Genomic DNA, 15787 nt, shown 5'->3' with positions numbered 1-15787 from the left:
TATACGAGAAAGAATATACCAAAGAGAAGGCGAACATAACCAAATAAGGAGGCACACTAAGAGAAATTACGTACGTTGTTTTTAAAAACGTTTTAAATGGGTTTGAACTTAATTACGTGACATTTGACCTATAGAGAAACAGTTAGTCAAGACAACTGATGGTGTGTGTGTGTGTGTGTGTGTGTCTGAACACAGTAATCTCACCTTGTCAATACTGTAGGCAGAGATAGAAGGATTTGGGTTAAAATCTGAGTTTAAGTTTCAAATATCATTTTGGAGAAAAATATAACAACAGAATTTAGTCCAAATACCCAGCCAAAGGCCATAATTAAATGTAAATAGATATAGCTGTAAATTTCAAAGCAAATTTGCTTATTTTTCCTTCAAGTTAGCTTTTGTTTCTGAACTTTATTTTATTTGGGAATATGCATACTGCTAGCACAGTAACACTTCTAAATTAAAAAAAAAATTTGTTCCAGAATAATTTGTGATCTCTATCATGCTGAAGAAGCATTTGTTTTAAAGGAAGAAAAAATTTGTTTTCTTTTTCTGTACCTCCATTTTAAGTGACCTACACAATATTTTTTCTTAAATTTGTATGACACTCTCTACTTGACAGTTATTAAAGATGAGAGACTTGCATTTTCGTAGACCTACAATGGAACTTAAATACTCTACCTCTAAATATAATAACTCTTTATTAAAATAAATATTATTATTATGGTAATAGAAACACTTATAGACAATAACTATGTACCAAGCACAGTTCCAAGCACTTTCTTTACATGAACCTAAATAATCCTCACAACAATAACAGTATAGGTAATTACTATTATTACATTTTATAAACGAGGAAATTGGGACACAGGGAGGTTATATAACTTACCCAAGATTAGAAAGCTGAAGGGGCAGAGCTGGGACATATGTGCTATTAATTCCAATTCAAAGAATAATAAAAGCAGATTGATAGGCAGATTGTAGGCAATTATCTGAATCAGAAGTAATCTTTGGATACTGAAAATTACCAATAGTTTTGGTTTAAAGGAGCCTTGGGATTTTAAGTAATCAATTTGGAAAGTATCATTGATTCTGATATCAGGCATGTGCCATATACAAATTCTTATTCTTCAGAGAATTATGATAGCTTCAAATTCTTGGGTTTTAGCCATATTTCAAAATGAAAATAAGTCCAAAAGCAGGGTAATATAGGCTTTTGGTCCAACACATCGTTTTAGAGACATTTTCATCCCCTATTTAGCCTTCCTTTTTTTGTTACATAATAGAGGATCTTGCAATATAGCACAAGGTAATTCATTTAGAAAAATAAGAACTCTAAAAAAACTTTATATGGTTACCATATATGAGAAGTATACTAGCCATTGTTCCTTCATGATTTGGAATACAAAGGGAATTTATGGAATCTTCACAAAGATTGTGATCATTTTTAAATATATCAAACATAAACAAAAGTTATCCCTACCCTCTGAAGTTATCTTCCATGTGTGTCTTTCTCTCCCTATGTCTCCTAGGTGACATACATGATCATAAAATAAACTATCATCCTCCTTGCTCAAAATCCTTTGTCCTCAGCTCTGTTGATATCTTCTTTAATACTGCTTAGTTTCGCCTTAAACCAGTTTTTCCCCCAGAGCATTTATTGCCTATTTGTCATTAGTAAACTAGTCACAATCTAACATTCGTTTATTTGCATCAATCAGGTACAATAAAAAATTTGAGGAAATGAAACATTTTTTATTATAGACTTTCTTCATGATGCATATTTGCTAAATAAAGAATAATTTTTCATTTTTTTCAAATAAATTAACAAAAAGGGAAAGAAAAACATCCATTAATTCCCAATCCAGAAATAACCATTGCTAAATCCTATTAGACCTTTCCTGTGATTATTTCATGCACTGAAAAAATATTTTTTCTTGTCTTTTTTTCTCTGAGTCTCTCTTCTTCATAGAAGAGACATGTTCCTGAAAAGAAGTTATTTCCAGGTTTCTTTATTGACAATAAATTTTTCTGTAGTGAATTAGATTTAAGCTTGTATGGCAGTTCTTTCCCAGTCCCACTTTTTTCTCCATTTCTCTTTTTTTCTTGATATTTTAAGCTTATAATATTTATATTAAACAAAATGAACAGATTCATAAAACATATGCAGTGCTCTTGTAAGGAAATAAAAGCATTAATATCAACATTTGTGTCTTTATGCATGTTTAAATTTCATTATCCTTTTCAGACATATAAAAATGCTATCAATAGACAGACCACCCGGAATCTAAAAATGACTGTTATGTGTGAGTGTACTTCAAAGATGGCAGTGAAGAAGCCCTACTGGAGTCTTGTAATGACTCTGTAGCTATCCTGTTAATATGCATTCTCTCCCTGCTTTCAAATGCCTTATTAAAATTTTTTTATCTCATTTTTAAGGTAAAACAAGATAAATTTGAATTAATGATAACTAGGATCATGTTAGTCAATATTTTTATTAAAGAATAGGTTCCCGAGGAAAAACCAAGATGGTGGCTAGGTGAGACAGGGCTAAGGTACACCTCCATGGAAAACACTAGATAAGGACCAGAGAGTGACCCAGAATACCAGTTACAGCGATGTGCCAGCTGGACGAGATCTGCTAGTTCCCAGGGGCTGTATACTTGGTGAAACTGGGAGTCTGCATTCTGAAACGAGTGAGTAAGCTAGCTGGAAGTCCCGTAGCCGCGTAGCGATCTGGGGAAGCCAGGGTTTGGCGTCTGGAGACTGACAGGCTCTTTTAATAAAAAAAAAAAAAAAAAACGAAAGAAAGGGAAAAACCCAGGAGCGGCTGCAGGTGCGATCTTGGGAACCACGCAGTAAAACACAGCTGGCTGGGTCGGCGTCTCGGTGTCTGGACTGGAAGATAGCCCACTGCAGGTATCCCTGGGGCCGGGGGAATGGAGGGAAGAGCCAGAAGCCAAATGAAACCCCGCGGCTAGCAGCTCGCTCCCAGGAGGGCTGGATAAACCCCAGCCTGGGGCCGTGCCCACAGCCCAGAGCCCCGCCAGTTGTCCCAGAGCTGGGAAGGAGAAACTGTGCGAGGAGCAGGGTGTAGAGACACCCCGTTCGCCATTTTTGCATCAGGCTGAAAGTGAGCCGGCTCGGCCCGGCGGCCCGGGGCTTCCCTTGAGGGACGGCACGCACTGGTGATGTAGCACGACATTCCCTCAGCAGAGGTCCTGGAGGATCGCGGCTGGGAGTGGGGACCCACTCGGAGATCCCAGGGACACTGCGCCAAGTCCGGTGGTTTGTGGGACAGCGAGAGAGAGGGGCTGGGGCTGAAATGAAATGAAGGCTTGGACTCTTGCGGCGGCCTTGAATCTCCAGGAACTGGGGGGATTTGAATACTGAGGCTATCCTTTCTCCCTGGCCACCGGTACAAGCACCCCGCAGTCAGGGCGGACAGCTCCAGCAACACACCCAGGCTGAGTTCTCCGGCTGGACCCCAAAAGAATCATTTCCCCACACACTGTAGGGACAAGGTGGAGAACTGACTTGAGAGGTATAGGTGACTCACAGACGCCATCTGCTGGTTAGTTAGAGAAACTGTACGTCACCAAACAGTGTTTCTGAAAAATTAAATAGGTTTTTTTTTTACAAATTAAAAGAACCCTGTCAAGCAGAGCAAATGCCAAGAGGCCAAAAACAACAGAAAATCTCAATGCATATGATAAAACCAGATGATATGGAGAATCCAACTCCAAACACACAAATCAAGTTATCAGAAGAAACAAAGTTCCTCGCAGAATTAATCAAAGAAATACAATCGAGGAATGAAAACATGGCAAGGGATTTAAAGGACATCAAGAAGACCATGGCCCAGGATATAAGCGACATAAAGAAGACTCTAGAAGAGCATAAAGAAGACATTGCAAGAGTAAATAAAAAAATAGAAGATCTTATGGAAATAAAAGAAACTGTTGGCCAAATTAAAAAGACTCTGGATATTCACAATACAAGACTAGAGGAAGCTCAACAACATCTCAGTGTCCTAGAAGTTCACAGAACAGAAAATGAAAGAACAAAAGAAAGAATGGAGAAAAAAATCGAAAAAATCGAAATGGATCTCAGGGAAGTAATAGATAAAACGTCCAAACTTAAGACTCATTGGTATCCCAGAAGGGGAAGAGAAGAGTAAAGGTTTAGAAAGAGTATTCAAAGAAATTGTTGGGGAAAACTTCCCAAACCTTCTACACAATATAAATACACAAAGCATAAATGCCCAGCAAACTCCAAATAGAACAAATCCAAATAAACCCACTCCGAGACATAATCTGATCAGACTGTCAAATACTGAAGAGAAGGAGCAAGTTCTGAAAGCAGCAAGAGAAAAGCAGTTCACCACATACAAAGGAAACAACAAAAGACTAAGTAGTGACTACTCAGCGGCCACCATGGAGGCGAGAAGGCAGTGGCATGACATATTTAAAATTCTGAAAGAGAAAAATTTCCAACCAAGAATACTTTATCCAGCAAAACTCTCCTTCAAATTCAAGGGAGAGCTTAAATTTTTCACAGACAAATCCTGAGAGACTTTGCCAATAAAAGACCTGCCCTACTTCAAATTCTAAAGGGAGCCCTACCAACAGAGAAACAACAGAAAGGAGAAAGAGATATAGAGAATTTTAACAGAAATATATAGTACCTTACATCCCAAAGCACCAGGACACTCATTTTTCTCTAGTGATCACGGATCTTTCTCCAGAAGGGACCATAAGCTGGGACATAAAACAAGCCTCAAGAAATTAAAAAAAAAAAAATTTGAATATACTCAAAGCACATTCTCCAACCACAATGGAATACAAATAGAAGTCAATAATTTTTGAACTGTAACTCCACTATTTACTTCCTACATGATATAAATTACACAAACCCTAATGACAAATCAGTGGTTTTGAACTCAGTGTAAAATATGTAATTTTAGACAACTATATAAAGGTAGGGGAATGGAGGAGTATAGGAATATAGTTTATGTGTCCTATTGAAGTGAAGGTGGTATCAAAGAAAAACAAGATTGATATGGATTTAAGAGGTTAATTTTAACCCCCACAGCAAACACAAGAAATTATCAGAGAATATAACCATAGAGATGAAATGTAGAGTTTGGGTTAAGAGAATGGGGGAAGGGGCAATGGGGAGTTAAGAAATGAGTGTGGAGTTGCTGTTTGAGGTGAAGGGAAATTTCTAGTAATGGATGGTGGGAAAGAGCATTACAACATTCTAAATGTGATTAATCCCACTAATGGAAGGCTAGGGAGGGGGTGGAATGGGAAGATTTAGGCTGTATATATGTTTCCACAACTGAAAAAAAAAAAAAAAGACAGTCTAAATAAATGATGATTGAATGTCAAGGATGAGCTTGGATGGGATTGGAGGATAGAGGACAGGTGGCTCAAAGAGACACAGTTGAGACATAAGGTAAAGGAAATACAGAATGTAAGCTTTGTATCATTGTTGAATCTCTTGTACTTCTTAGCTGCGCTTAATGGGATTGCATAAAAGAATGTTCTTGTTCATGGGAAGTGTATACATGAATTATAGTGTATGTTCAAGGATGTGTGCAGCTAGCTCTCATATGTTCAGAAGACAGAGCAATAGATGATGGATGACAGGGAAGGAGGGAGGGAGGGAAAGAAATAGCGATGTGACAGCATGTTAAGTTTGGTGGCTTGAGCTATCGGGGGAGGGCGGTCAGGGTACGATGGAATTCTTTGCATGGGGTTAGTGTTGTTTTTGCAACTGTTCCTATAACTTTGAATTTATTTCAAGATTAAATTAAAAAAAACAAAAGAAGAATAGGTTCCCATTTTAAACAACTTAAAAACTCAGTGGAAATTGTTAATAGTGGTTGCCTTTGAGAGAGGCCCCAGAAAGGGGAGAAGCAGCTTTCACTTTCTATGCTACATTAATTTTCAAATACGTGTATTACTTTCTATAATTTATCTTTTAAATGTCTACTGATTATTATCTGGGCACTGGAATTTTTCATTTTTTTTTTTTTTTTTATTTATGTAGATCTGCATTAAAGATATATATTTGTATCCATCTATCTATAGATACAGAGATAGACTTTTTTTAAATTTAAAATAAAGGTCTATTCTGAAATTGCCGTTTCTTGGGACATTTGCCCCCAGGACAGCCAAGCTTAAGCCCCCCTGTAGTGCCTACTCCTGGGGTAGAACACTGGCACCTTTACCAATGGCAAATGAGAAATCAGGTCACCAGGCAGAGGTTAGGAAAAAACCCACAGCATTTCAATACAGCAAAAATGAATTTATGCATTTGTAGACATCAATATAAAAATACACCAAGTGAGGGTAGAGGACACATTTTTAAAGTGGTAAAAATAAAAATAATTGGCATTTCCCAAGTGTTTGTTAAGTATTCTAAGTCCTTTACAAATATTAACTCATTTAAACTACACAACAATCCTGTTTTTTTCTATTAGGCAAGTAATTTTTTCTGATTTTATTTTCTTTTGGGACTGTGTGAGTGTGTGTGTTTTCTGTGTTACTGTTGAAGAAACAGAGGGGCAGGGAACTTTAAGTAATTTATCAAATTCTATAACTAATAAATGGCAGGATGGGGGCTATAACCACAGGTCTGTCTGGCTCCAAATCCTATCATCTTCCTGCTCACTCTGCCAAGTTGTCTCTAATATGCTTTGCATGAGAGAAAGCAACACAATACAGCCTTGGACTTCAAATTTTCAAAGATCATGGAAACTTAAGCATTATATACATATTTTTAATTCCACTTCCTATCATTTTGGAACATAAACCAGATGTAACTTACATGTAACATTTACATTAGTGACTAGACCCATTGTTTTAATCACAGTTTCATTCAAATTAATACCACTTGTCATTGATTCCAGAAGTAAAAATGTAAATAAAATATCCTTTCTATAAGATACAAGCAAATTCTCATCTTTTCTCCTGCAATACAGATTTGCTTCGGGGGAAAAAAAATTGGTGGCATTCACAAATTCCTCAAAATGAATGAAACAGTTCTTCTCTTTATGAAGTTTATTCTGTATAGAATCCTTTACTTAGTACCACCGTCCTCAAAATCATAATCGTTAACATAGGCAGCTTTAGGAGAGTAATTGTAAATCATGGTGCATTTTCCGTCATTACAACTTAGAGTTGACTTCCATCTTGGGGCCAATAGATTCTGTGTTTAAAGTGGAGCAGACTACCCAGGAGAAAGAGAGGGTGTCTCTTTGCTGAGCAGAGTTCAAATAAATCTGGACAAACCTTGTTGGGAAGATCCCACAGGTAATTCAAACTTGGAGCATTGGTTTAAATAACCTTAAAGTCCTTTCTCCTCATAGATTCTGTTATTCACTATTCTCCCTGAATTGGGAGGCTGAATAAGTAGTCACTCTTCTCCCTTTTATTACTTTATCAGCCAGTTGTGCAGGCATATTTTAGTAATATTCCCAATGAAAGTGGCTGAGATTATTTTTTCATTTTTTAAAAGGACTTTATTTTCTCATTTTAGTATGTGTTACAGGATCATATTTAATTTTCTTAATTATCTTCAGAGCAGTGATAGGTATGCGTATTTGTGGACAGGACCGCTTCATCTTTACTGAATGCATCTTTGAAAGGGTATCTGTCTAGAATTGGTTTTCTGCTTTAAAGGCTTATCTTATGTAGTTGGAACAGCAATAGCAGATTCTTCTTTGGCAGAGACCAACTATGGGTTCTTTAAAGTAAGAACCAGAGGCATCAAAAAGAACATCTCTAGCCAGGGCCTCTCTTTGGAGGAATATCATAAGTTTATCTTTCAAAATAGGGATGATTATCAGTTTACAGTTTATCCCATTAGAGTAAGATTCTTTCCGCTTACAGCTTTGTGCCTCTCCTTCCTTTTTCCAAACTATTATGTGCTATAATTTTCTTTTTGTAGTCTTATTTTTTAAAAATCAGTTCACAGTGTTGATTATGGACTTTTTAGATGCTGCAGTTCAACTCTGCTTGATGATTTGCTTTCACTTCATAAAAGAGTTCATAGTTTTCAAAAATAATAAAGTCTATCAATGACATCTCAGAAATACTACAAACAGAAGGATGGTTTTGGATTTTCTATTTTTATAGTCTTTTCCCTATGTATTTTCTTGGTATTCTGTGAAGCAGCTTCACAAGCATTTCATTTGCTTTCAACTTCTTTATGAGGTGCAGAAAAAATTAAAATATGCCCAATCTATGTAAAAATTTTCACGGTCTATGAGTCCTCTTTTATACTTAAGCAGAATCATAGAATTCTTCTTGATTCCTTAAGCATTTGTGACTGATGTTTTATGATAGCCTGGTCATCTGGCTGGGTGGAAAACCCCAATCCCCACTTAAGGCCAACCCTTCCAAGCAGGTGAAAAAGACTCAATACCTGTCTTCAAGGAGTTTGCAACTAATTGGGAAAGCAGTCAACTAAAGAATGACAAAGGAAAGATGTGTTTTATTAGAGCTACATGGAAAAAGGAGAGAGAGAGAGAGAGAGAGAGAGGGAGAGAGGGAAAGAGAGAGAGAGAGAGAGAGATATTCCATGCGCAAAGCAGCCAGAGGGCTGCCATCTGCCCTGCAGGATGGTTAGTGAGGATAACAAGCTGAATCTTTAAAGGATTACTATGGGTGTTCTTCAGGCAAACAAAGGAGGGAGAACACTGCAGGCCGGGTTTCAAGATAGTGTGGTGCATTTTGGGAACTACAAGTAGTCTAACGATGAAAACTCAAGGTTTAGTGAGGGTATGCTGGGTGGTGAGGCTAAATGGGAGAGAAGAGCCAGACGGAGTCATAGAAGAATTTTAAGTAAGGGGCCTGGTCAGATTTACAATTTAGAAAGACCCACATGTGCAGGGTTGGTAAAGCAGGTGACAGAGAAAGAGAAGTTTTTGTAGTGAAACCTGAAGAAAGATGGGGGAAAGGAAACCCAGGCCCCAGGATTGAACTCTGGCAGCTGCTCTGAGGGGCGACATGTGGGGTGAGCTGAAAACATCTGCACTGGCACAGAGTGACAGTGGGCACTAGTACAAGGACCGCACGGTGACATCCTGGATATTGGGAAGCATATTTGAGAAATGCTGGGCAAGAATATTAAGTTTTCCCCAGTCTTTTCCATCCAAATTACCAATTTTTGCATCCAAATTACCCTGTATTTCTGGGACTCCTGAGGACCTTGGTGGCAGAGGTCCACAGGTCATAGTGAAAGCCATGACATCCATATGCAGAACCAGGCACAAAAGGGGACATGCACATACTCGTGGGATGCATAGCATTTGCAGCAAAGCAAAATTAATTTACCAGCAGCATGTGAAACCACACGGAAGCAAGATTTTGAAGTTTCTAGCAAAAACTGAGGGAAAGTGAGAATAGTAGTATCCATTATTACTAATTTGAAGTATTTAACGGGGCTTTCGTATTTTCTCCATTTCATGTGCTCACTTTTTATTTTAATAAATAAAAAAATATTTATAAGGGCTTTCATAGCTTTGCTTCTGACCTCACCCTCCCTTTAAATTTATTCTCTGCAAGGTCTTAAAGTTTAAAATTGCAAATTCTCCAGAACTCTCTTCTAAGTGTTCCATGTGTACAAAATTATGTATGGAACTCAGAAGAGCAAGAGATCCATTCTTCCTAGAAAGGAATTTGGACTACCAATGCAAGGGAGGTGATATTAGAATTGGGCCTAAAGAATGAGAAAGATTTCACCAAGGAGGCAGTAGCAGAAAGGAATTCTAGGCAAGGTAATGGCCTAATGGAAGCAAGAAAATGCAAAGCGTGTGCAGGAACAGCAGAGTTGCAGTTCGAAGTGGCTAGGGCACAGGCTGGCTGGAGAGTGAGAGGAAGGAGAGGAAGCTGGAAATGTTGCTCAGGACTTAATTTTTGCCAGAGGCTTGATTTAAAACATTAGGAATGAGTGAGACCTGCAGAAATCGGAGTTGTTTGTTTTGTTCTCAGAGATGGTGGTAATTGGTGAATTTTTTGAAAGTCTTTGGAACTACCCTGAAGGGTTCCATTATTCCTGTAAAAATTAGTAGTTCTTGTGGCAAGGAAATGTTGTAGGATCATTGATAATAGGTATGTCAACAGCTTCCAATTGCATAATGCCCCTAGAAAGATCCAAATTTTTTTCCTGTGTTTCCTTCATGCTCCAGAAATAGTATTGGCAAATGTTCAGAGAACGCAGAAATTTGCCAGAACATGCTGTTTAAAACCCCAGCTCACCTATTTACGGAAACAATCTTAGACAAATCTCTTGCATGTCATCCAGACTCCATTATATTATTCAACTTTGGTGTCCATCTGCATCATGTTATGAATTTTACATGTATTTAGAAAAAAACTTTTTTTCTTTGCTCAAATACTGTAATTTGATCTCATAATTTGGCTATTCTTCTTTCTTTCGGTTAAAACTTTTGCTTCCAGATTTCTATTATTACTTCCACAAGAGATTAAGAAACATCACAACATATGAAGTGAAATGCTTCAGTGTTTTAAAAAACATAAATTCCTGAATGGCATTGAAAATAAAAAGTAGTGCTGTTTATAGGCCTTAATTCAGCCTCTCCTCCCTTAAAATCAAATCCAGACATCATTCCAGCTAGGACTTTAACAAAGTTATAAAAAAAACAAGTGACAAGAACTTAAAACTGTGGAAAATGCCATTGTTATTTAAATCAAATCAAGTGTAAAAACTTAAATTTGATCAGAGTTGGGTGACAGATTTAAGTAACAGATTTTAGGGCCTTTTGTTAACTGGTTATCAGTTTAGAGTTACCCCAAATGATGTGGATTATATTTCAAATTCCAAAGCTTGCTTGTGCTCCAAAATATAATGTTCCTTCTTCCATGAAATCTGTTTCCCCTGACTGCTAATTTACTGAAGGGGAGAGAATTGGTAATGGTCAAATTTTTCCACAACTTATTGGGAGGGCATAGTAATGGAAAATAAATGAGGCACTCTGGTTTACCTCAGTTGGCCAGCTGGAGCCCACAGTAAAAGTCTAGAAATAACACTTCCCGTTACCAAGGAGCAGGACGGAGTGGCTTTGATTATGCAACTCGAGAACATCCTGGATTTCTGCTTTTCAGTTAGAGTTGTCACTGATACTAACATCTTGTTATGTAGTTCTGGAATAGATTCTATACGGGGTACCTGAAGGTATTTCCCATACCCTGCCAACCACACAGCCAGTGCCACTTTTAGATGGAGCCAGGCAGCCTGCAATTTCCATGACTGGTATTTAGAATGAGTTGGCATAGTTCAAACCTGATTTTAGAAATTTCCCTGCCGTTGTCAACTTCATTGAAGTTGAGCAAAGTTACTTTTTCTCAAATGGATAAAGTAGTTTTTTTAACATATGTACATTATGTCTCAGAGATTATTAAAAGATATTTAAGATCCACTTTTTAGGCTAGGTATCAACCAAGAATAATTTTTATTAAGCAATTCTGCACCTGTAATTAGATTTCAAGATGTGAAACTATTTCTGTTTTCTTCAAAGAGCCAGTTTGGGATATGTTTAATGCTTCTTCTTATATCCTTTAATAAAGCATATCTATCAGGGCACCCATTCTATTTTTAGGTATAGATATTTTCATCTCTGGTTATTTATTTTCACCCCAGAGCACCAAGGGAATGCAAGACTACTGAATCTACCACTGACACTTCCTTCTACTACCTTCACTGATGTTCCCAGATTCCCCAATCTTCCCCTTCATTTCACAAATGAAGAAATTAATACTCGCACAAATTAGCTGACGTCACCCTTCCCAATTTTGCATTGCTAATTAATAATAGAACTAGAACCCAGGCCTCTTGCATTCTATTACATGATGTCTTTTATGATAGAGCAAAAATAGATATGTCTCCTTCCTTTGTTCTTCTCCTTCTGTTTTGAGGACTTATCCTCCTTTGGTGAACTGTTGAAAGAAAATGAAGAGTACAATTCATTCCCTAAGCAGTCTGTGAGGAGTTTTCAAGATCTTCCCTTCTGACACAGAAATGCATTCTTATTACATTCAAAAGAAAGGACACAATAAGGGTAAATCCCCTGACTTTGGCCCTGGTTTCCAGTAAAAAGGTGGAAGTACAAGGGTGACCCATCCAGATAATTATCCAGATACTTAAAATCTATTTTAGATTATAGATGTAAAACATACGTGTCCTTTTGAGAGATTTATGTCATGGATGTAGAAGGATTTCAATGTAAATTTCTTTTTAATTTCTTTCTTTTTGTGTTAAACGTTAGCATTTCAAAGGGACAGGAGCATAGGCTACCAGAGTGATTGGTTCCCTTGTTTTATGTAAAAAATATCTAAACCTTTCATTGTCTCATTACACATATGGGAGTATTGTGTCAGCTACTCTTTTACTGAAAACAAAAATGGTTTCTAAATATAAATAGGTACTGTTTTAATGATCAAGCTCATACCAAGCATTCATCTCAACTTCAATCCATGTGTAATTATTTTTAAAGAAAGTTTAACTCCAAATATTTTCTTGCATTAGCTTATCATGGAATAAGAAATTTATTATGGGTTAAATGACAAATCAGTGGTTACTTTTTTTAAAGATTCAAAGAAAAGATAATTTGGTTAAAAAGTGAAGGCTTTATTCCCAACACTTGGTCTGTGGTTTTGTACTTCAGCATTGCCATGTTTCCTTTGGCAAATCACTTTATTTAAAAGTCACTTTAAACAGAAGAAGAGCTAAACACAGAATTATCACATTAGAAGTCAGGAGAGCTGTTTTCTTGGTGGGGGTGATTGAAAGAGGCTATGAAGGGGCCTCTGGGTATTGGTGATGCTCTGTTTCTTTGGGTACTGGTTACACAGGGGTCGTCCAGGCAAGTGGTACATTTATGTGAATGCTGCTGGGTGTATATTATATTACAACTGAAAGTTAAAAAAAAAATTAGGATATCAGAATAGAGTCTATGGAACTTGCCCTATTCAACTTACAAACATTTGACTAGTAATATCATGTACTATTTATTATCTGACACCAAATGTAAAAGAATAGACTGCAAAAATTGATAGATTGCTCCGATTTTTTCCCTAAGTGTCCTTTCCTTTCCTTCATCAGCAATTTAGATGTTAAATTACTAAATATTTTACCATTTAAACGTAAAATATATGTAAAAACGGCATAGCACCTTACTTTCTTTGTCTCTGAAATGTACAATATTTTACTTCTTAAAGGATATTCTAAGCTTGATCTAATGGATTGTCTTTTTATAAAAATGAAGTATTACTCACCTCTAACTAAAGCGTTCTTCCGATTTATTTGTGTGGTTGATAATAAGTGGCTCATTATTCTTTCCTGTGGTTTGTAAGCAGGAAGAGATGATTACTTTTCAAATCATCCTTGACAGGTTGCCTCTACCAGAGCAGACTTTCATGGGATACTGGACAATTGGTCAGTCAAAAAATGGAATGCAAAAATTTTTGTGTCCAGCAGAAACTCATCAAATAGACGTAAAGGTTGGTATCTTTATTATTTCTTCATTGAAATAGTGAATGTTACAATTTTTTTTCTTATCTTCCCTAGAGAAAAGTCATACAATCTAAGAAAAAGTTGTTCTGATGCTATTTTAGAATAGATTCAGCATCTGTTCCAACTCTCAAAAAAGTCTGGACCCTGAGAGACTCAAAGTAGACAGTTCCTAATGGCCAGATAGAACTTCTTAGAGCTAATCTGTCTTTTAGCAAAGTCAGGTGTGTTATATGTTTCCTAGTATAGTTACTCCATGGTATTTGACTTCACATTATGTGGTTGCTAATAAGATTGAGACATTGTGCTCTGAATTTTGAGCCTCTTTTTAGCCATACTTGTTGCAATAGAAACCACTCCTAGGTAGTTCAAGAAAAAAGGGATTTACTATGGGAAGTTAAGTTCTTGTAAAATCATCAGAAAGGAACAGAAGTCAGAGGGCTGCCACTGACCCTTCAGTTTCAAGATCAGTGCTTCTGCTCCAGCAACCACTCCTCTGCTGGGGGCTGATCTGGGTGGGCAGGATAAGCAAACTTTTTCTGGGAAGGACCAAATAGTAAATATTTTAGGTTTTATGGCCATATGGACTCTGTTGCAACTACACAACTCTGCCATCACAGCACAAAAGCAATCAGAGATGATATACAAACAAATGAGTGTGGATGTATTCCTGTAAAACTTTACAAAACTGTTGTCATTACCCACTGAGTCATACAGTGCACCTGGGTCCCATTTGGCAGAAGTTCCTCAGTTGATGTCAGTTACTAAGGTGATAGAAACAGAAGTGGTGGCAGGGGAAGAGGGAGTCTCTAACATGACTAAGATGGGATTGTTTAGGCAAAAATCAGTAGCTTCTTTTTTGTTCCTAGAAGTTCTCTGGATATTGCTTATTCCCTGAATCAGCCACAGTTTGTCGACCCCTGCAGTTGACTGCTCATATTTGTCAGAGCTTCCTCATTTACTATAGTTGGAGGAAGATGGCCACTACCTCACTTCTGCCTCCCAGATTTCATGCGAGTGCATTTCATTGGCAGACCTTAAATCATATTCAGAAGCCTTGCTGCAAGGGAGTCTGGGGAAGATAGTTTTTAGTCTTTCGGCCCCTGAGATACAGACTAGATAGAAAGGGATGGGCATGGATGCCACAAGAGTCAATATGTTTTAATAAAAAAAAAACATTTTTTATTAAAGACTTGCAGGATATGCAGGTGATTGAAATTTCAGTTGTTTACACATTATTAAATTATTTCCTCTGCTTATGTTTATATTGAATAATTATCATCGTATGTGTGATACATTACCTTTCATAAGCAACATCAGTGATTATCAGTAAAGTTTTAAAGATATTCAGATGTTACATTTTTTACATTTTATTTCAAAGAAAGGTTCAGCCATTGTGTTTCTATATAATGACATTTTCCTTTTGAGTTTTACCAGAGATGGCAAATAATCATCCTTCATAATAGTAATACATCAAGTCCTGGTTCATTCATTTACCAATTATTCTCCTGGTTTGAGCAGCTCTGGGTCTTGGTTCTTGGAGTTCAAAACTCACTCATGGCTGAGGTAGGAATGGAGTAATGGGAGTTTACATCTGGTATATTTTGTGAATAAAAAGAAAAGAAAAAGTGAGAAATTAAATAAAATAGCACATGCAAAAGGACTTATAAACTCAAGTATATGGTATTATCATTGATATAAGTAGCAGGCCAGTAAATGAGAAGAGGATACTAAATACTTGAAATCAAATTCTGTGTTTTGGAAGAACTTGAGCTTTTCTATATTTTTGTGACTACCAAAATTTCTCAGTTGAGATCATTACTTTATTATAGGGTCCAGCACTTATAAACATTCAGGAATATCCAATAGAAAGACGTGAAGAACGATCCCTAAGCTTTACTGAAGAATGTGCCTCCTGGAAATTACCACTGGATGAAATTAACTTAATCTGTGATGTTGCTATAGCACATGGTATGTCAGCTGATTCTTTATTTTTACTTCCTGCATTTATTTTTTCAAAAGAAGGATTTAAATCATCTCTAAATATCAAGAGGTCTATGATAGAATCAAGGGCTGTCATTTTTGGATCATATAGTAATTAAATATAATTTAGAACTAATTTCCTGTAACAATGCAACAAAATGCTATTGTAGAAGCCACATAAGCACTACCGAGTTTGTACACATATGTATGTTTCTCATTACAATTGTAGCACAAAGTTAAACACACCCAGGCATGTGTTAAAAAT

General features: G+C 36.8%; 1 protein-coding gene across 4 annotated transcripts in view; it reads left to right on the top strand.

The window, feature by feature from the left end:
• VWA8 (von Willebrand factor A domain containing 8) overlaps positions 1 to 15787 on the top strand; it is a 445644-nt gene that overhangs the window by 273766 nt on the left and 156091 nt on the right. For all 4 annotated transcript variants that reach the window (XR_005211207.1, XR_005211206.1, XM_037800501.1 and 1 more), the window contains exons 27-28: positions 13421 to 13529; positions 15372 to 15510. Coding sequence is in view for 2 of the 4 variants with exons in the window: in XM_037800501.1 (XP_037656429.1) it covers positions 13421 to 13529; positions 15372 to 15510 (248 nt within the window). In the remaining 2 variants the exon portion in view is untranslated. The remainder of the gene's footprint in view (positions 1 to 13420; positions 13530 to 15371; positions 15511 to 15787) is intronic.

The sequence above is a fragment of the Choloepus didactylus genome, chromosome 12, assembly GCF_015220235.1.
Source record: "Choloepus didactylus isolate mChoDid1 chromosome 12, mChoDid1.pri, whole genome shotgun sequence".
NCBI classification, from domain to species: Eukaryota; Metazoa; Chordata; class Mammalia; order Pilosa; family Megalonychidae; genus Choloepus; species Choloepus didactylus.
The sequence above is the reverse complement of the archived record's forward strand: the minus strand, read 5'-3'. Positions and strand labels throughout refer to the sequence as shown.